General features: G+C 41.9%; 1 protein-coding gene across 1 annotated transcript in view; it reads left to right on the forward strand.

The window, feature by feature from the left end:
• The window catches only part of dnah2 (dynein, axonemal, heavy chain 2), a 70,625-nt gene that overhangs the window by 40,724 nt on the left and 8,644 nt on the right, over positions 1–21,257 (forward strand). The window contains exons 48-82 of the mRNA XM_030722696.1: positions 222–313; positions 463–658; positions 882–1,106; positions 1,279–1,383; positions 2,144–2,332; positions 2,609–2,694; positions 4,633–4,763; positions 4,949–5,098; positions 5,536–5,703; positions 5,876–6,036; positions 6,230–6,369; positions 8,511–8,643; positions 8,824–8,963; positions 9,271–9,481; positions 9,712–9,828; positions 10,067–10,208; positions 10,510–10,679; positions 11,007–11,123; positions 11,244–11,408; positions 11,730–11,852; positions 12,120–12,268; positions 12,451–12,517; positions 13,425–13,575; positions 14,000–14,148; positions 14,311–14,444; positions 15,053–15,197; positions 15,345–15,544; positions 15,640–15,766; positions 16,009–16,195; positions 16,438–16,586; positions 16,810–16,993; positions 17,115–17,305; positions 17,464–17,655; positions 18,096–18,280; positions 19,262–19,490. Of these exons, the coding sequence (XP_030578556.1) occupies positions 222–313; positions 463–658; positions 882–1,106; positions 1,279–1,383; positions 2,144–2,332; positions 2,609–2,694; positions 4,633–4,763; positions 4,949–5,098; positions 5,536–5,703; positions 5,876–6,036; positions 6,230–6,369; positions 8,511–8,643; positions 8,824–8,963; positions 9,271–9,481; positions 9,712–9,828; positions 10,067–10,208; positions 10,510–10,679; positions 11,007–11,123; positions 11,244–11,408; positions 11,730–11,852; positions 12,120–12,268; positions 12,451–12,517; positions 13,425–13,575; positions 14,000–14,148; positions 14,311–14,444; positions 15,053–15,197; positions 15,345–15,544; positions 15,640–15,766; positions 16,009–16,195; positions 16,438–16,586; positions 16,810–16,993; positions 17,115–17,305; positions 17,464–17,655; positions 18,096–18,280; positions 19,262–19,490 (5,400 nt within the window). The remainder of the gene's footprint in view (positions 1–221; positions 314–462; positions 659–881; positions 1,107–1,278; positions 1,384–2,143; positions 2,333–2,608; positions 2,695–4,632; positions 4,764–4,948; positions 5,099–5,535; positions 5,704–5,875; positions 6,037–6,229; positions 6,370–8,510; positions 8,644–8,823; positions 8,964–9,270; positions 9,482–9,711; positions 9,829–10,066; positions 10,209–10,509; positions 10,680–11,006; positions 11,124–11,243; positions 11,409–11,729; positions 11,853–12,119; positions 12,269–12,450; positions 12,518–13,424; positions 13,576–13,999; positions 14,149–14,310; positions 14,445–15,052; positions 15,198–15,344; positions 15,545–15,639; positions 15,767–16,008; positions 16,196–16,437; positions 16,587–16,809; positions 16,994–17,114; positions 17,306–17,463; positions 17,656–18,095; positions 18,281–19,261; positions 19,491–21,257) is intronic.

Genomic DNA, 21,257 nt, shown 5'->3' on the forward strand with positions numbered 1-21,257 from the left:
GTGGTCGCTTAAATCTATTGTTCCAATTTCACATGTGTTTATCTTATCCTTGTCTTTTCCGAATGTTATAAAATAATCTATTCTTGTGTATACAGAGTGGGGTGTGGAGTAGTGAGTGTAATCCCTTTGTTTAGGGTGTAAGTTTCTCCATACAGTATATCAATTAAGCCTACCTCCTCTACCGACTTATTTCAAGTGCTAAGGTATATGAATTATTTCAGGACACAGTTTATGAGTACTACGTGGACCCAAAGACCAAATCTTGGGCTTCATTTGAAGCTAAATTGCCAAAAGGCTGGCGCTACAATACTTCGTAAGTAACCATGTGGTCTAATACACCTGCTTTACATGTAATCTGTAAGCTTCAGTGTGTGGATGTTTGATCTATTTCACTGACCAGTTTGTTTTTGAAATGGACTCTATCTTCAACATATTTATATAGCTCCCTGATCTTTCCCTCAGAGCTCCATTCTATAAGATTATGGTTCCAACTGTGGACACAGTTCGCTATAACCTACTGGTTAAGGCTCTGGTGTTGAATCACTACCCTGTGCTAGTTACCGGGCCCGTGGGCACTGGTAAAACCTCAGTGGCCCAGAGTATCCTGCAGGCCTTGGATAACAAGTGGAAGGCCCTCACTATCAACATGTCTTCACAGGTCAGTTCATTACACGCTCAGTAACTGTGTGTGCCGTGTGTGCGCTCATGTTCTTCTGCTCTGTGATTTAATTAGGCCTTTCAACTTCCTATTTGTTCTTCTGGCACATGTCTCTGTCTTGTATTTCCTTCAAGCTTACAGTTCTTAACTGAAAGACCCTCTGAAGAAACTTCTAAAAGGTTCACAATGACATATACTGTTTCATCTTTGTTTTTGTATCCAGACCACCTCTAACAACATCCAGGCCATTATAGAGAGCCGCATAGAGAAGAGAACCAAAGGCGTGTATGTGCCGGCAGGTGGGAAACACCTGCTGTGTTTCCTTGATGACCTCAACATGCCTGCCCATGACCTCTTTGGAGCCCAGCCACCACTGGAGCTGCTGCGCCTGTGGATCGACTATGGCTTCTGGTATGACCGCCAGAAACAGACCCCAAAGTTTGTCAAGGTAAGAAATTTTAATGGAGTGAGGTCTGTTAACATGGGAGAGATATTCATGAATTATAATTTCTCTGCTTTCTTAGAGGCTCCTGTTAAATTGTGTGACAATGTGAAATGTGTTTTATTTTATATGCATATCCTTCAGAGGCCACTACACTTTGTTTTCTGTTGTATTTTAGGACATGTTCTTGCTAGCATCAATGGGGCCCCCTGGTGGAGGGAGGACTCACATCGCTCCCCGTTTTCAGAGTCGATTCAACCTCATCAACATGACTTTTCCTAATGTAAGTTTTGCCCTCTTTAATGCCACTCCTCTCATTTCTTCCAATAATTATGATAGATAGATAGATACAGTAGATAGATAGATAGATGTGACATTTTAGCAGGCTCCTGTATTTCATTTTCCCTATCTTCTTCTTCTGTTACATAAGCACTTACTTTCTTCACATTTCTTACATTTCTTCAGTGTTGAATGTGGTTTTCTTCCTGTTGGTGTTTTTTCTTAATGCTATTTGTTAGTGCTTTTTCATGACACCCTACAGGAAAGACCCTGATTGTAATTATAGCCACAATCACAAGTGCTGTAAAATTATATTCTCTTTCACATATCACAACACCCACAAGTTTACAATTGTGTTATAACCTGCCTGCAAGTGCATTACCCTGCTAATTTACCACCTACCATCTACCTCCACTCTCTTTGTTCCCTTTTTTTGTTATGTTTATTTTGTAGTTTTGGGCACAATCCTTGTTTTCTTCCATTTATTGTTCACTCTCTCTTGCAAATCATCTTCTCTTTTTAGTATTTTTCTGACTCCTATCTCAACCTGTCTTTTCTATTGCTTTAGAGGAGCAAAATAAAATTGCTGGAGCCAGGATCCAAACACTTGAAATTTGAGTTGTTTTACCTGGTGTAAGTGTGAAGTGGACAGCATGAAATGGAATTTTAATCTTGACCACTGCAACTGAATAATCCTGCTATGCTATGGATATGGATGCATGTTGTGTTTTGGGAATGTTGTTACATTTTCTCTCTGAATGCAGGACTCCCAGATCAAGTGCATCTACAGTACCATGATCAACCAAAAGCTGCAGGAGTTTGAGGAGGAGGTGAAGCCCATTGGAGAGGTTCTGACTCAGGCCACCTTAGAACTGTATAATAGCGTCACTGCCTATTTTCTTCCTACTCCAGCCAAGATACACTACCTCTTCAATCTCAGGGACATCTCCAAGGTACACATATATAGATAGATGTAGACTGATTCTTCTTTTGTACAGCACATAAATACAATGTACAACTAAACACTGCCTAACAAATATTTTCCACAAAATGCTTACTTAATAAACTTCACCTTGGTTATTCAGGATGACCCATATCTACATATGTAACACGTTTTCTTACCTAAACATGTTCAGGTGACAGTCTTCATGAATTAATTCTGATTTTTAATGATAATTCTGAATTATTTAGCACTTGTGTGGATTTTTTTTCCTGTTTATTTCTTATAGGTGTTTCAGGGTCTACTAAGAGCTCATCCAGACTTCCATGATACCAAAACCAGCCTTACTAGACTGTGGATCCACGAGTGTTGCAGGTAACCAAAGTGGATGCCCAGGATACAGTATTTGAATGGCTTTCTACAGTGCTTTTTTTTAAAGTGGACATGAAACACTGCATGAATTAAGGCTAATTTACACTATAGAGCCCTACTCACACTGTCCATGAGGCTGGAATTTTTTTTTTTTTTTAAAGTGTTTAAAGTTACAGTTTTTAAAGCACGTTGAATACAGAACGTTATATCACTGGATTGGCTGGTTGTTAACTAAGCTTTTTTACTAAAGTATGATCGGGAATAAATAAATAACCTTTATATACACTGCTCAAAAAAATAAAGAGAACACTCAAATAACACATCCTAGATCTGAATGAATGAAATATTCTCATTGAATACTTTGTTCTGTACAAAGTTGAATGTGCTGACAACAAAATCACACAAAAATCATCAATGGAAATCAAATTTATTAACCAACGGATGCCTGGGTTTGGAGTCACACACGAAATTAAAGTGGAAAAAACACACTACAGACTGATCCAACTTTGATGTAATGTCCTTAAAACAAGTCAAAATGAGGCTCAGTATTGTGTGTGGCCTCCATGTGCCTGTATGACCTCCCTACAATGCCTGGACATGCTCCTGATGAGGTGGCGGATGGTCTCCTGAGGGATCTCCTCCCAGACCTGGACTAAAGCATCCGCCAACTCCTGGACAGTCTGTGGTGCAGTCTGTTGGTGGATGGAGCGAGACATGATGTCCCAGATGTGCTCAATCGGATTCAGGTCTGGGGTACCGGCGGGCCAGTCCATAGCTTCAATGCCTTCATCCTGCAGGAACTGCTGACGAGTGTGTCAGCCACATGCCACATGAGGTCTAGCATTGTCATTAGGAGGAACCCAGGGCCAACCGCACCAGCATATGGTCTCACAAGGGGTCTGAGGATCTCATCTCGGTACCTAATGGCAGTCATGCTACCTCTGCCGAGCACATGGAGGGCTGTGCGGCCCTCCAAAGAAATGCCACCCCACACCATTACTGACCCACTGCCAAACCGGTCATGCTGAAGGATGTTGCAGGCAGCAGATCGCTCGCCACGGCGTCTCCAGACTCTGTCACGTCTGTCACATGTGCTCAGTGTGAACCTACTTTCATCTGTGAAGAGCACAGGGCGCCAGTGGCGAATTTGCCAATCCTGGTGTTCTCTGGCAAATGCCCAGCACGGTGTTCGGCTGTGAGCACAACCCCCATCTGTGGATGTCGGGCCCTCATACCATCCTCATGGAGTCGGTTTCTAACCGTTTGTGCAGACACATGCACATTTGTGGCCTGCTGGAGGTCATTTTGCAGGGCTCTGGCAGTGCTCCTCCTGTTCCTCCTTGCACAAAGGCGGAGGTAGTGGTCCTGCTGCTGGGTTGTTGCCCTCCTACGGCCTCCTCCACGTTTCCTGGTAGCGCCTCCAGCCTCTGGACACTATGCTGACAGACACAGCAAACCTTCTTGCCACAGCTCGCATTGATGTGCCATCCTGGATGAGCTGCATTACCTGAGCCACTTGTGTGGGTTGTAGAGTCCGTCTCATGCTACCACGAGTGTGAACGCACCACCAACATTCAAAAGTGACCAAAACATCAGCCAGAAAGCATAGGTACTGATAAGTGGTCTGTGGTCCCCACCTGCAGAGCCACTCCTTTATTGAGTGTGTCTTGCTAATTGCCAATAATTTCCACCTGTTGTCTATTCCATTTGCACAACAGCATGTGAAATTGATTGTCAATCAGTGTTGCTTCCTAAGTGGACAGTTTGATTTCACAGAAGTTTGATTTACTTGGAGTTATATTGTGTTGTTTAAGTGTTTTCCCTTTATTTTTTTTGAGCATGTATGTGTATGTTGTGTTTCATGTCCACTTTAAAATGTACAGGTACTTTTGTCATGTATATGAAGTATAATATCTGGATGATGTAATTTGTCAATTTCAGGGTTTTCTCAGATCGATTTGTAAATCACAGCGATGTGGAAACCTTTATTTCTCTCATGGGGGAAAAACTGGGCTTACTCTTTGACCTCACGTTCCATGGCATCTGCCCGAACAAGCAACCGCCAATATTTGGTACTTTCATTCAGTACACACACACACACAGACACACACACACATACAGAAAGCAATGTCTCTCCATTGTGTGTAAAATACGGGTTGGTAGTTGACAGTGCATGATTCTAATATCTAAGCCCATTACCAGCCCAGAAGATGTGAAAATTTTTACATGCATTTATTGTTTTTGTTCTGTGGTTTAGGTGATTTCATGAGTGAGTCTTCTGTTTATGAGGATCTACAAGACATGAAGAGTCTCAAGAGGTTCATGGAAACACAGCAGGAGGACTACAATCTGACACCTGGCGTGGTGCCTATGAAGCTGGTGCTCTTCAGAGATGCCATCAAACACAGTACATTTGAGAACACAACACACACAACCTCACACGCTCATATGCACATGTTTAAAACGCGGCAATATATCTGATACATCAACCCACAGTCAGTTCCACCCACATTTGCTTAAGTCAGTATACTGTGGTACATTATAAGAATAAATATCGGAGGGCCTCCTCTCTGTCATCTGATGTGTCTTTGCTGTGTTTACTGTTTCTCAATTTTATGAATCAGATCCATTTTGATACTGCTTTGAAGAACAGAGAAAGTGGCATAGCTAAAACCCACATGTAGCTGAGAGACCTCTCAGCACCCTCACTACTGTCAGCGTGCCACTTTGCAGCAAATCAGTGGCAGTCCATTATCTGTCTCACACTATCTAACTTTAGTTTTTATTTCTTACTGGGATTTCCAGGCAAGTTGAAGCTGATATATCTTTGTATTCCCTCTACAGTAACTCGTATCATTCGAGTGATCAGTCAGCTCAGGGGCAACATGCTGTTGGTAGGTGTTGGGGGCTCAGGTCGACAGAGCCTGTCTAAGATAGCTGCCTTCATATGTGAATACCAGGTATTCCAAGTGGAAGTCAGCAGGCAATACCGCAAACTGGAGTTTAGAGAAGGTGAGATCCGCCACACAACCAATAAATTCACAGACATTTGAGAAATTGTAACTGTATCTAGTACCTTCCAATTAAAATGAGGGGAGCTAAAAAACAAATATGCCAATAGATTCCACTGTGTAGTTAGTGATTTTAAGTGAATAAGTGATTTCTTTTTTTTTTGTGCTTTTAGACATCAAGAAGCTATACCGTTTGGCTGGTGTGGACAACAAGCCCACAGTCTTTCTTTTCAGTGACACCCAGATTGTTGATGAATCCTTCCTAGAGGATATCAATAACATTCTGATTTCAGGAGAGGTGCCTAACTTATATAAACCAGATGAGTTTGTTGAGGTTTGTATAGCTTTAAATCTTGCCAGCCTGTCTTTCTATCTCTAGGACATATCATTTCTTGTCCATACTGTATTTATTTGATGGAGTCAGTAGGTAACACATGGTTATTTAAATGAAATTAGTTTTCACAAAGAACAGATTCAAAATGTCTCAGATCCTCATACAACATGTAATGTTATTTATTTGCCTGTAGGTATGCAATGCTCTTTCAGAGTCTGCCAGGAAAGACAATGTGGCCGAGACTCCTGACTCATTGTTCAGCTACCTGATTGAGCGAGTTCGGAACAACCTGCACATTGTGCTCTGTTTGAGTCCAGTGGGAGAGCCATTCAGGTAGATTCTATTTATGTAATGTATCCTGACTGACAGTAAGGTCCTGCTCCCTTGTTTTTTGTCTCCTGTAACAGCCAGAATTTTTTTTATATTGAATAAATCCAGGACTGAAGAAAGGGGGGGCGGAAGCATGCTTGTTGCTGTACTATAGTATGGAGCTGAGAAATCCACATTCTAATTCCACTATAATCGACACAATAAGCCCGTTATGATATAATTTTAGTCATGGAGATTTGTAAATCTGTGAAATTTATTTACAAATCATCACGACTTTTACAGAGCGTCTACTCCCTATACTACTCCTCAACAGTTCCTCAAAGTTACAGTTAAAACAGTGAGTCCATCCAGCCATCCATTTTCCTCCGCTTATCCGGGATCAGGTCGCAGGGCAGCAGCCTGATCAGAGAAATCCAGTCCTCCCTTATGCCAGCCACCTCCTCCAGCTGAGAGCCACCTCCTCCAGCTGAGAGATTTAATCTCTCCAGTGTGTCCTGGGTCAACCCCAGGACACACTGGGGTAGACACTGGGGTACACCACTTAGGCCCCATTTACACGACACCGTTTCAAAATGAAAATGGCGTCGTTTTGATGCGTTTCGCCCTTCCGTTTAGACGACAACGGAGTGAAAACCGGGGTGATTTGAAAACGGGTGACTCGCACATGTGCACTATGGTTGCGACAGCCACAGTTTTCCGCGAGTACTGATAAACAGTACTCGCGGATTCACGAGTGCTTCTTGTGCTTTTCTTGTGTTTTTACCATTTTGTAATTCAGCGTTACGTGCAGCAGCGATCCAACCTCATCTTCAGTCCAGACAAAACCTCTCACATTGGCCGTTTTGTAAGTAATGAACAATTTGCCGCACTTCCTACTGTGTCACTCCATGTGTGCACGTCTTGCATAAACAAGCTTTGCAAAGAGAAAACCAACACCAACTTGTGGCCTGGCATGGGAACTCATTGTTTCACGTGTCATCGTGTAAACGCAGATCGTTTCTGAAACGCTATCGTGTAAATGGATGGGGCCTTAAACACTTCCAGAGTAATTTGTCCCTGACCCAGAGTGGGAACTCCATTCTTTCCACCTGAGGGCCATGGCCTCAGACCTGGAGGTGCTAATTCTCATTCCTGCCACTTCACACCTGGCTACAAACCACTTCAGTGCAAGCTGAAATCCACCACCTGATGAAGCCAACAGAATCGGGTTATCTGAAGATTCTGAGGCCGCCAAAATGGAAGCCCTCTGGCACTTGGCCAAGAAATCCTGTTCATAAAAATTAACAGAATTGGTGAAACAAGTCTGACTTATAGTCTGACTATACATTTAGGTGCGCCATACCTGTCCAGTATCCCCTCCTCACCACCAACGCACCACCACATGGTGATCAGTTGACAGCTGAGCTCCTCTTTTCTCCTGAGTGTTGAGAACATACGGCCACAAATCTGATTGATCATCAACCTCTGACCTAGGGTGCCCTGGTTCCACGTGTGTCTAGCCCTCTAGAGAGGTGATGTTTCACGCCTCATTAGTCAGGGATTGAACCGCCAGGGCCTCCACCCTTGACCACACATTGCACCCAACCCCTACAGCACTTCGGGTGGGTGGTGGACCTACAGGATGGTGGTCCCATGTCACCTTTTTGGGCTACGCCCAGGCACCAGGCACTCCTTCTTGAGCTCCATCCCCAGGCCAGGTTCCAGGGTGGGGGACTGGTAACCCTGTACCAGGCAATGTAAACTGGTCCCTTGGTTTGTTATTCGCTCTTCATATGGTCCCTTACTCAGGACCAATTAGGGTCAACAACACAGCACATGGGATCACTGGGATACACCACAGTAAGCTGGCGATTCATGGAGGGGAGACCAGTAAGTCATCTCAGGCAAACAAGGTCAAGTTTTTTGAGTGCTTCTGCAGCAAGGACCTATGCTGAGGCAGAGTGTCAGCTGTCTGTACACACAAAGATGTAGTAAGCACACAGATGGGCACACATTTTCTTTTGTTCATTAAAAAACTCTTCACTCACAAGCATTAAGGGAGGGGAGAGCTTGTTAGAATGAGTAGTAGTCCTTTTAAGCCTTGTTGTGATTAGTGGTGCAGTGTAATGGTCACACAATGATGAGAAATAGTTGTTTGTCAACAGGAACCGCATCCTTCAGTATCCAGGGCTTGTCAACTGTACCACCATAGATTGGTTCTGTGAATGGCCCAAAGATGCCCTGCTGGAGGTTGCTGAGAGGTACTTGGATGGACTGGAGTTGGGCTCATTGGAAGGGGTGAGGCATGAACACAACTGATTTCACACTGTTAAATCTGTAAGGTTAGCCCTATGATGCCAGTCTTCAAATTGAATAAAGATAAAGGAGAGAGGACATGAACTAATTTGACTCTTCGTGTCGCAGTCTTATTTTCTGAATGTTGAGGTAACATTTCTACATTTCTGTGTGATGTTTTAGATCCAGACATATGTTGCCAGTATCTTTGTGACCACACATCAGTCAGTGGCTCAAGTCTCCCAAAGAATGAAACTGGAGCTGAGGAGACAAAATTATGTGACACCAACAAACTACCTGGAGCTGGTGTCTGGATACAAGAAGTAGGCACCTTTGTACCTTCTCTCCTTAATCTACTCCTGCTTTGCTTTTCTTTACTTTTCTTACCGCCTTCCAGTGTTTCATAAGTGTTTTAGAGCCTATTAGATAATAATAAATATACACTACACTACACTGTTTTAGGGTTTGAGTTCAAGAGTATGTACTGTTGCCACCTGTCTGACTCTTCTCTACTAATCTTTCTCAGTAGTTAAACAGCTTTATTTGCCTGTTCCATTCATTAAATGTCTGTCTCTGCTGTTTAAATCAGCTTGTCATCTTCTGTTTGCAAAAATGCTTGTGTCAATCCAGTCTGTTGGCGGAAAAACGCAGTGAGTTGGGAGAGCAGGTGAGCAAGCTGCGTAACGGCCTTTTAAAAATCAGTGAAACAAGGGAGAAAGTGGAGGCCATGTCTGTGGAGCTCGAGGAGGCCAAGAAGCAGGTTGTCGAGTTCCAGAAACAGTGTGATGAATATTTGTCCGTCATTCTCAAACAAAAGACAGAAGCCTCCAGCCAGCAGATGGTATGTGCCGTTAATACATACGTGTACACAACTTACTGAAGAAATTAAAGTAATAGTTTAATGAGTACATTTGCATGAATTGTATCCATGAGTCACCTAAACAACCCATTGAATTAAAACAATATTGCATTGCTGGTTTATGTTAGCAATGTAGTAGATGGCTAATACAAAATCAGCTTAAATAATAATAGTGCAACTCTAGCACATGTTCATATTCCGTTCGCATTCAGATGGTGAGTGCTGAAAGGGAGAAAATTGAGGCAGAAGAGTTGCAGTGTAAAGCCATGGCCGAGAATGCACAGAGAGACCTGGATGAGGCCCTGCCTGCCCTGGAAGCGGCCATGAAGGTATGTTTTTCCCGTTGACTGTTCTGGAATGAGCTTAAGTCTTATAGCAAAAGTGACTTTATGTGCTTACTTTGTTCGTTATACTGTCTAGTTGAGTCATTTTGGTATTTGATGAGTAATGAGTTGTGACCATTCAGTATATATACCACTCCATGTGTGCTTTTTGTTTTATCTATATTTGAATTCGACATGACTCAGCCTTCTAACAACCACACATTCCCCCTGTTTTTGCACATAGGCTCTGGAGTCTCTGGATAAGAAGGACATGACAGAGATCAAATCATACGGCCGTCCTCCAGCACTGGTGGAGACAGTGATGCATGCTGTTATGACCCTGCTGAATAAAGAGCCAACCTGGGCAGAGGCCAAGAGACAGCTGGGTAAGAGACAGCAACGGTGCAAAAATTAATTAAAGGGAGAGTTTGGCAAAAGAACAAACTAACAGGCAAAACTATAGTGTAGTGAAAATTAATATAGCAAAACCAGGGAGTTCCAAGTGCACAGATACATTAACCTTTTTAAGGAAAAAAAGGGTGATTGTAGCTCCTTTCTGGTCTTCATTATAGTAACTGATTGTGCCTCAGTGCAGCAAACAGAAACAGGCATGCACTACACAGGAGAACATCATAAAACAAAGGCATATAAGGGCAAATTAAACCCACTGTCATCTGTTTCTGGCAGGTGAGGCGAGCTTCATCAAAACATTGGTTAATTTTGACAAGGATAATATATCAGACCGCGTTTTGAAGAAGATTGGCCAGTACTGCAACCAAGTGGACTTCCAGCCAGAGATCATTGGCAAAGTATCACTAGCTGCCAAGTCACTCTGTATGTGGGTCAGAGCCATGGAGGTAAGAGGCCACTGATTTACAACAGTCACACATGTGCACTTTTAAATATGCATGCAAATAACAATAGTCATCATAAATCTACTAGCATATTGATTATAATTTAACACGGTATATAACGGATGCAGATGAAAAACATTACACTGTACTCCTGTACTCATTGTGTCGTCCGCAGTGAGCTGCAGTTTCATTGCACTATGGCAAAAGAAGAATGTATATGCCAAAAAAAGCAGAACACAAGAACAGTCACAAAATATTAGTTTCATTATATATGAACAGAAAAAATATGAGGCAAAACTAAATGTATGAATGCTTATACTGTTTTCCCAGACGTACGGTCGTATCTACAGGGTGGTAAAACCAAAGCGGGCCCAGGTGAATACCGCCATGGCCCATCTAGCAGAGAAGCAGGCTGCACTGGCTGAGGCTCAGAACAAACTACAAGTGGTATGAAGCATCGTGCATCTTCGAATTGCCAAATAGACATCAGTGTTTGATATGTTTGATCAGACCATAATAGTATTACAGTATTATACTTTGACTGTATTTATATGTGTATGTGAGCAGTTGGGAGAGAAGTTGGAGCAGCTGAAAAAGCAGCATGATGAAAAGGTGGCTGTGAAGGAGAGTCTGAGAAAAAAATCAAAGGAGATGGAGGTGAAACTGGACCGCGCTGACAAACTGGTGACTGGACTTGCTGGAGAGAGGGTCCGCTGGGAGGAGAGAGTTATTGTACGCCTCACACACACACACACACACACACACACACACACACACAGGCATAGAAAGAGTACTGGAAAACTGTGTGCATTCAGTGCATTAAAATATAAATGTATATTCCAGCAGAACCTCGTTATGTTCCCAGGTGAGCTATATCACAGCCTGGTGTCTGAACTTGGTATAAACTCCTCAGTGTAAAGTTTGTTAAGCACACATGCACAACAACAAGCCACCTTTGTTGTAGACATTTGTGCAAATTTTGGAACAAAACGGACACGCGGTCACACTACCACACACGCATGCTTATTTAACCCAGGTGCGTGTATTTTCCAGGGTCTTGAAGAAAACATGGGGTATCTGGTGGGAGACTGTTTGCTGGCAGCTTCTTTCCTCTCCTACATGGGCCCCTTCCTTTCCAACTATAGAGAGGAGCTGCTGGAAATCTGGATGAAGGAGGTCAGACACCCAGACGCACACATACTGTTAAAATATGCAGTAAATCCTACTGTGGAGTTCAGTGAAGAGCTATGCCCTTGTAGTCTTTTTACTGCTAGTAAGCATCTAAGAAAAAGTGTCCCCATAAAATATTTAACTGAAATTAAAGTTTACAATTTTATGGTTGTATTTTCAACAACACCCCGTGTATACCTTACTCTTTTCGTCTTATTTATTTGTTCTCTTTTGCTTTCTTTCTCTTTCTCTGTCTGCGTTCTCTGTCTTCAGGTACGGGGCTTAGGGATCCCATGTACACCAGGATTCAGTTTTTCAGTTTTTATGTCCAAACCCACGGTGGTAAGAGACTGGAATATCCAGGGCCTGCCCACTGATGCATTTTCTACTGAGAATGGAATTATAGTCACACGTGGAAACCGGTCAGTACATGTAGATTCAGTTTGTTATCATAAAGTGTATCATTATTGGGTTTGCGGGATTTATTTATTTATTTTTTTTTTGTAGAAAAAATGTAACTTATTTGTGTTCATTTTACAAAACATGTTTGAAGGTGTAAATATAAACTGACTATTATTTCTATTCCTCTTCTCTTTTTTTCAAGATGGCCACTGATGGTGGACCCTCAAGGCCAAGCTCTGAAGTGGATCAAGAAGATGGAAATAACAGTGGTAAGGACTGGGTTCTTTCTATCTGTTTCTCTCCACTTACCTCATCTGGTTTAGGTTTTTGATCACTTGCCTGCATCTGGTTCTGTTGGAGGGTACAAAGAGAGGTTTTTCTTCCCACCCACTAGGTGCTTGTTGGGGTTCTGTCCGTTATACTGTAAGGTCCTGATCGTACTATGTAATGTATTGAGAGGGCCTATCTTATGATGTGATGCTCTATGATTCAAATTGAATTTACTTTTTGTCACAAGCTTTTTGGAATATTTTTATGTATTTTCCTCATCGTTCATCGGATGAACTTTACATTCTAAAAATAACTCAGCTATACATTAATAAGCTTTGCTTGACTGGCTATGAAGGGTCAGTGGTTATCTTTTCATTAAATGTATTTACCCTAGCCTCTTTCTTCTTTACTTTTTACCCCTCAGCCCAAAAAGGCTGATGGGGTATTGTTGTCACCCTGCCGGGCAGGCAGGAGGCCAACTTTCAACATTGTGAAAGCAATAACTCAATAACGATGTCACCTAGGATGCTCAAATTCGCACGATAGCTGCATCTGCTAAAAATCTTGGACAAGTTCGAATCTCGGTGACCTTCCCCTCATTTGAGCTGACCTTTCAATTTTCTGAGGATATCGCAACTTTTCTCAAATTCACTACACCAACATGCTCATGATTCCTGTAAAGTAATTCCTGAACCTATGAAGACTGCCTTCCAGTACTTTTTACAAAGAAAATAAGATGAACTTCACTGACATTTCAAAATATCAACTCAGACAGATGAGTTTATAAATAAATACATTTTTTATGATTATTAATTAATTTCTGTTATGGTTATTTCTGAGGCTGTTGCTGTGCGATTGTTTGACAGGCGGTGTTTTAGTTGTGTCTCCTATGTGCCACATTCGCAGGGTCTCAAAGTAATCGATTTTCAAATGCCAGACTACCTGCGGGTGCTGGAGAATGCCATCCAGTTTGGGAATCCTGTTTTGCTGCAGAATGTCCAGGAGGAATTGGAGCCCTCTCTTAACCCAGTTCTCAACAAGTCCCTAACACAGATAGGTCTGACACAAATGCACACACACACACACACACACACACACACACACACACACACACACACACACACAGGCAAAATCACACATTAAAAGAGCAGCTGTCAAGTTTTCTGAAATAAATCTTCACCTGGAAGAGTGGGTTTCTGTGTGGAGGTTGGACGTTCTCACCATGGGCTCTCTCCAGCACGGCTTCCTACCACAGTCCAAAGACATGCATGGAGTTAGGTTAATGTGTAAATTTCCTAAATGAATGTGAGAATGCCTCTCTGTGTTAGCCCTGTGACAGAGTGTACCCTGCCTCTTGCCCCTTATGACAGCTGGGATAGGCTCCAGCTTCCCCACAACCCTGAAATAGATGTATGTATGTATGTATGTTCATTCGTTCACCTGCATAATTCACTGTGTGTATGTGTCTACATGTTTTCCAGGTGGGAGGTTGCTGTTGAAGCTGGGTGATAAGGAGGTTGAGTACAGTCCTGAATTCCGCTTCTATATCACCACCAGGCTGTCTAACCCCCACTACACCCCAGAGATTTCTGCAATGACCACTATAGTAAACTTTGCTGTCAAGGAGCAGGTGTGCATGCATGTCTGTGAAAGAATGTGTCTTCTACATGTGCTGGCTACTTGATAACTACACATATTTCATCATTTTTGTCTACATACATTTTCTGAGTATTCAGTACTGTCTTAATGTGTTTTTCTATGGGATGTGTGTCTTTTTCATGTGTGCATGCAGGGTCTAGAAGCCCAGCTGCTGGGAATTGTGGTGCGTAAAGAGCGTCCAGAGCTGGAAGAGCAGAAAGATTCTTTGGTGATTAGCATTGCTTCTGGCAAGAAAAGCCTGCAGGACCTGGAGGATGAGATTCTCAGGTTTCAAACCCTGACCTTTATCCTTGTTCATCAGTGTTTTCTATATAGTGAACAAAGTTCAGTTTAAGTGACAGATCCAGTCTTTTATTAAGATTTGTATGAATTTCTTTAATACCAGCTGTACCAGTGATTGTAATTATAGCCTTTTTTTGTTGAACTAGCCTACTGTGCCTCCATAAGAGCCAGTGATTATGTTCCTAAAAGATACAAAATAACAGAAAATTCTTCTACTAAGTGTCAACTTCCATTATTCTCTTATTAGTACTTAAGCAAAAAGAACTTCACAGAAGAGCAACTCATTAAAACCCTACTCAGCATTAAAGCTCAGATAGTAATATTTTTTCAAACCATAAGTTCATGTCAGCCTGCAATTGTAACCCCATATCAGTCATGTAGTGCCACAATAGATGATTTCATCACTGACTGTCTTTCTGCAGTAACCTGGTTATGTTACTAATATGTAGTTCCTGTTACTAATACCTATAGTCACACAGAAACAGGTAGAAAAAACATGGTAACAGAGTAACTCTGATGATCATTACAGCTCCTTTTTTTTTTTTTGTAATATATGTATATTTTATGTTGTCTGTGTATGTCTACTCTACCAGACTGCTGAATGAGTCAACTGGCTCACTGCTGGACGATGTGCAGCTGGTAAACACCCTGCAGGCATCCAAAGTGACAGCCTCTGAAGTTTCTGAACAGCTGGAAAGCAGTGAACAGACTGAGCTCAAGATCGACTCTGCAAGAGAGGTCAGGTCTCGGGAGAGGGGCAGAGGGGATTGTCTTCTTTTTGCTGGGTCGTACAGTAACTGTAATAATTTGTTAAAGGCACTTGTTATCATTTTATACAGGTAGGAAATAATAATAAAATTGGTCATTAGTATTTTGTCTTAACAGGCCTACCGCCCATGTGCTGAGCGAGCCTCTATTCTCTTCTTCATTCTGAGCGACATGGGCCGCATTGACCCCATGTACCAGTTCTCACTGGATGCCTACATTAACCTGTTTAACCTCAGCATAGAAAAGAGCAAGTGCAGCCCTGACCTGGAGCAAAGGATCACCAACCTCAATGACTATCACACATACGCAGTGTACAAGTAAGCAAAGACGTACAGAGAAGCCATTTTCTTAAATCATGTCTGTTTCCATGTGTTGAGTGATGTGTATGATGCATAAATAATGTTTTGGGCAGGTACACGTGTCTTGGTCTGTTTGAGGCTCACAAGCTGCTCTTCAGCTTCCAGATGTGTGTGAAAATCCTGGAGGTGGCCGGAAGACTCAACATGGATCAGTATAACTTCTTCCTTCGAGGAGGAATTGTAAGATAAACAGAAGATGCGCAAATGTCTTATTTTTTGCTCTCTTCACTGGATGGACTTTTTTTTTTTTTTCAAAGTCTTGGAACATTGTTAATCACAACAACTTTTCTCACCAGTAAAATACCTGATACTGTGGCATCAATGTGTGTGATGTTTAGTCTATAGATCGGTATAGTATATACAATGTATCCTATATTGATAGAATAATTAGACTACTGGCTGATTGATGACTGTGCTTCTAGGTTCTTGATAAGGAGAAGCAGATGGATAACCCGTGTACCAGTTGGTTGGCAGACTCCAGCTGGGACAACATCACAGAGTTGGATAAGCTGCCCAGCTTCCATGGCATCATATCCTCCTTTGAACAGTTCCCTCGAGACTGGAACGTTTGGTTCACCAGCTCGGAGCCAGAGAATGCTCCACTTCCAGGTCTGTATGTGTTATAGAGGGCACTTTTTTTTTTGTTCTTATTAAAGAAAATATTCTCACTATGAACAAACTGATGGAGCGTACCGTCCTGAGAGGTGTGGTGAACGGATGTGCAAGAAAGGCAGCTTGTTCATACTGCTTTGCAACGGTTTTAATTTCTTGGCTACCCTTTTTATTTCTTCTTTACTCATCTCTACTAATAAATCATATAATGACTGGTGATTTTTTTTTTTTTCTTTTAGATGATTGGGAGAGTAACTGTAATGACTTCCAGAAAATGCTGATAGTACGATCTCTGCGTCCAGACCGTGTCTCTTTCTGCATCACCTCCTTCATCATTAAAAACCTCGGCTCTCTCTTTGTTGACCCACCTGTTCTCGATATGAAATCTGTGAGTGTTAGCTCTTGTTTATCTGATTTTTGATGTTTTTCTGAGTATCGGTGTTGAAGATTCAAATTTTAATTAACACCATTTGTGTAATTGCAAGTATCCCTTTGCAAAGTTGCTGTTGGGTATCACGTGAGCTGCCTTTATTCATTTATTTATTTTTTTGGATCATCTCGCTTTATTTCTCCTTTTTTTCCTGAATGTGCCATCTTTGTCTCCTCCTTAGGTTGTGGAGGAATCAACCAGCTCTACTCCTCTGATCTTTGTTCTGTCTCCTGGGGTGGACCCTACAGGCTCACTGCAGCAGCTAGCTGAGGCTTCTGGCATGAGCAACCACTTCAAGGCTCTCTCTCTGGGCCAGGGACAGGCTCCGATTGCCAAGAGCATGATAGAGAAGGGCATTAAGAACGGTACAAGATTATTTTTTATATAATCACCACAAGCATGTCCGATTATTCAAATAGGAGTTGACATGTAGAACAAAGTCTTCACAGGTTATATCAGCTTGCTTCAGTAGTCTTTTACGCTCAGGTCATTGGGTATTCCTGGCCAACTGCCACCTCTCTCTGTCATGGATGCCTGAGCTGGACAAGCTGATTAAAGAGCTACAAGTGCAGAAGCCCCACCCAAGCTTCAGACTCTGGCTCAGCTCTTCACCACACCCTGATTTTCCCATTACCATCCTGCAGGCTGGCATCAAGATGACCACTGAACCACCAAAGGTGCATTTGCACACAGACACAGTTTTGGGTCACTCTGGTCACATATTATATGCATAGTATATGTGGGGGGTTTTTTTGTCATCCTATATTTTACTGATATACACCCTACATGTAACACCCTCTAAACTGTCAACGCATCCCAATCTGTTTATTCTCAGGGTGTAAAAGCCAACATGAAGCGTCTTTACCAGCTGGTGACAGAAGCTCAGTTCAACCGCTGCTCAAAACCCAAACTCTACAGGAAGCTCCTCTTCTCCCTCTGCTTTTTTCACAGCATCCTTCTGGAAAGAAAGAAGTTTCTTCAGATGGGCTGGAACATTGTGTATGGCTTTAATGATTCTGACTTTGAGGTGAGAGACTCATCTGATACAGAAAAAAACAACTGTTAGAGCTATTAGAATTTACAGGGGAAAAATGTGTATTTTCTTTAATCCAGTAATGTTTGTGTTTTTTTTGTATGTGAAGAAAAAGATTGATTGTAATAAATGTGTGGCTGATGTTTTAATTGAGAGTAATCTGCTCTAAATTACAAAGCTAGAATTAGCTCAGCCAGAAAAGCAAATTTATACACTGTCAGTATGAGGGCCATTTAGAGTGATGAATAATGATGATCCAGTTAGTTGATTTTATTTTCCTAACAACACAGTGCTCCGTTGTGCCGGAGAACAATAACACAATAAACAAAAGTGCAACAAAATGCGAGTGACACCACTATCATATCACAAGAATTTAGTTCAGGTGTCGGATTTCAAATCCGCTCTGTTAAGATCTTTGTCTCCGTGCCTCCCAGGTGAGCGAGAGCCTGCTCAACCTGTACCTGAATGAATATGAGGAGATCCCCTGGGATGCACTGAAGTACCTTATTGCTGGGGTCAGCTACGGAGGTCACGTCACAGACGAGTGGGACAGACGTCTTCTGACCACGTACATCAATGACTACTTTTGTGATGCTGCTGTACAACAGCCATTCTTCAAGTAAGATAGTGTAATGCAAATATTTTTGGTGTGCCACTACAAGTTCCTAGTAACTGCTTTGAAACCAGTGCACTGTTCGCATAACCTAAGTAAATATGGTAAACAGAAGCACTGGCAAAAGTACCGATGCCTAAACATCTCAATTTTCAAAAAGACATGTAAAAAAAAAAAAAAAAAAAGCATCCATGGTCGATTGCAAACTGTGGCTTTCTGAAGCACCTTTTTAGTCACAGAGTGCTAGCACCACCAAGAGGACAGCGAGGTTATCACCGCGTAAGAAAAGCAGATACACTGAGTGCTGCCAAGAACTCTTACTCTGTTCGTGCACTGGTTTCACAGATCTTGTGTTTCTATGATTTCAAACCAAACACTCAGATTTTCCCCTTACCTAAAAAAATGTAAAGGGAGATCTTTGGGGCTTGAAGTAAAAACTTTCTAGCACTCAGTTCAGGCTGAATTAGTTGTAGAATGACTGCAGTTGTGGTAAGGCACAGTAAAACACAGGAAAATACTACCACTTCCTGCTGCTTCTCCCTCAGAAAATTATTTTCTATGCACTAACACTTGAGTATTTTATACTTGGTATTATGAGATTTTGTATTTTTTGCACTTGCATTATTATACTGAAGGACATTAAAATAGATTGGAATAATGTGCAGAGAAATTGGTACATGGGACATTGCATTGGCAGCCAATAAAATCAATAGGAACAGTCAGTCTAATAGTGCATTTGGAAACTGTTAACAAGCAGTTTATTGAGGGTAATGAAACAAAAAAAATATGCAAAATATTTGTTTGCATTAGAAGTTAGATTCTACAACTAGGTATTCATATTTTGAGAGATATTACAAGCTGAGATAACGTACAGTAGGACTGTGTGTACTGTCATATAGTCACTTTGGTCCAAAACATTCACCTGGTCATGTTCTTGTGTGTTTTTTTTTTACTTCTCTCACTTTTTAAACCCTTTTTGTCTGTCAGGTTATCAACCTTAACCAGCTATTACATCCCCCATAATGGTCCCCAGTCTTCATACAAGGAATATATCAACATGCTGCCATCCATGGAGCATCCAGAGCTGTTTGGCCAGCACCCTAATGCTGACATTGCAAGCCAGAGTGCTGAGACCAAGATGGTGTTTGACACCCTGCTCTCCCTGCAGCCCCAGGTTACCAGCAGCACTACTGCCGGGACCAGTAGAGAAGATAAGGTGAGGATGAAGCAAGGTTGGAGAAGGAGAGAACAGGGATGATTAATGAACAATGTATGATTAAGGAGTACAGTAATTTTTCTATCCCTACACATAGTAGTTGATTAGTATACCGGGCCATATATGTTCTATCCTCTCTCTTTAAAAGTACAATATATTGCCAGAAGTATTTGCTTGTCTTCTTTCACACACATATGAACTTGAGTGATGTTCCATTCTAAATCCATAGATGTGTATGCTGTCAGCCCACCCTTTGCAGCTATAATAGCTTCAATTCTTCTGGGAAGGCTTTTCACAATGTTTAGGAGTGTTTGTGGGAATTTTTGACCATTCTTCCAGAAGTGCATTTGTGAGGTCAGACGCTGATGTTCGACAAGAAGGCCTGGCTCACAGAATCCACTCTAATTCATCCCACAGGTGTTCTATCAGGATGAGGTCAGGACTCTGTGCAGGCCAGTCAAGTTCTTCTACACCAAATGTCTTTATGGACCTTGCTTTGTGCATGTTGGAACAGGAAGGGGCCAGCCCCAAACTGTTCCCACAATGCTGGGAGCATGAAATTGTTCTAAATGTCTTGGTATGCTGAAGCATTAAGAGTTCCTTTCACTGGAACTAAGGGGCCGAGCCCGACTCCTGAAACACAACCCCACACCATACCCCCCCAAACTTTACACTTGGCACAATGCAGTCAGACAAGTACCGTTCTTTTGGCCCCAGACTCGTCCATTGGATTGCCAGACAGAGAAGTGTAATTGGTTATTCTAGAGAACATGTCTCAAGTGCTCTAGAGTCCAGTGGCAGCATGCTTCCCACCACTGCATCCAACGTTTTGCATTCTGATTGTGATGTAAGGCTTAGATGCAGCTGCTCAGCCATAGAAGCCCATTCCATGAAGCTCTTTATGCACTCTTCTTGAGCTGATCTGAAGGCCACATGAAGTGTGCCTAGGTGCTTGGTTTTATACACCTGTGGCCGTGGAAGTGATTGGAACACCTGAATGATTTGGCGAGGTGAGGGAATACTTTTGGCAGTACAGTGTATGTGTAATAGAACTTGGGAAATGTTCTTTTCATCCAATTAATGGTTAGTAATTGCTCAAAAAAAGGCTGTCTTTTTGACAGATTTTTTCCCAGCAATGCTGAGACATCCATATGGTTACATAACACTGGCTAACAGTCATCAGTGTAATATGATACAGATCTGGGAAGCTGTGCTTTATGGCTTACACTTCTCCCTGAAGTTTTAGGAAAGACCGCAAAAATTTGGATTCTGCATAACTGAATCTTGGTGTTGTTATTAGGACATTGTACGGTTTGTCTTAAAACAAATGAATTACATTAAAAAAGCTGTGTTTTGCTGGTTATTAACAGAGTGCTTTTGTGTTGTAAGACAGAGCTCAGAGCTTTTATCACAACTTAAAACTGCTTCTATCTGAAGGCCCACATGCTGGACCTACTTGGGTACTGCTTTTGAATGGTGATTGATCTGATTATATCTAATAACCTTTGCATTCAGGCTTAGATATAGCTTTGTTTTAAGTCAAGTTAATCTCTTAGGATCCCTCTTAGAAGTATCAGTTGTGGTTTTAGTAGTTTCTCTATGTGCTTTAAATGCTATAGTTTTGTTATAGTGTAGATATGTGAACAGTCGAACTGATGTAAACCCTTCATCAGCTCCTTTTTACTGGTTCTTGTGCTGCTGAAGTGTGTGTGTGTGTGTGTCCTTTACTATCAGCTTTAAACCTGTTATATCTGTTTTTTTGTACAT

Source organism: Archocentrus centrarchus (genome assembly GCF_007364275.1).
Source record: "Archocentrus centrarchus isolate MPI-CPG fArcCen1 chromosome 18 unlocalized genomic scaffold, fArcCen1 scaffold_23_ctg1, whole genome shotgun sequence".
Lineage (NCBI taxonomy): Eukaryota > Metazoa > Chordata > Actinopteri > Cichliformes > Cichlidae > Archocentrus > Archocentrus centrarchus.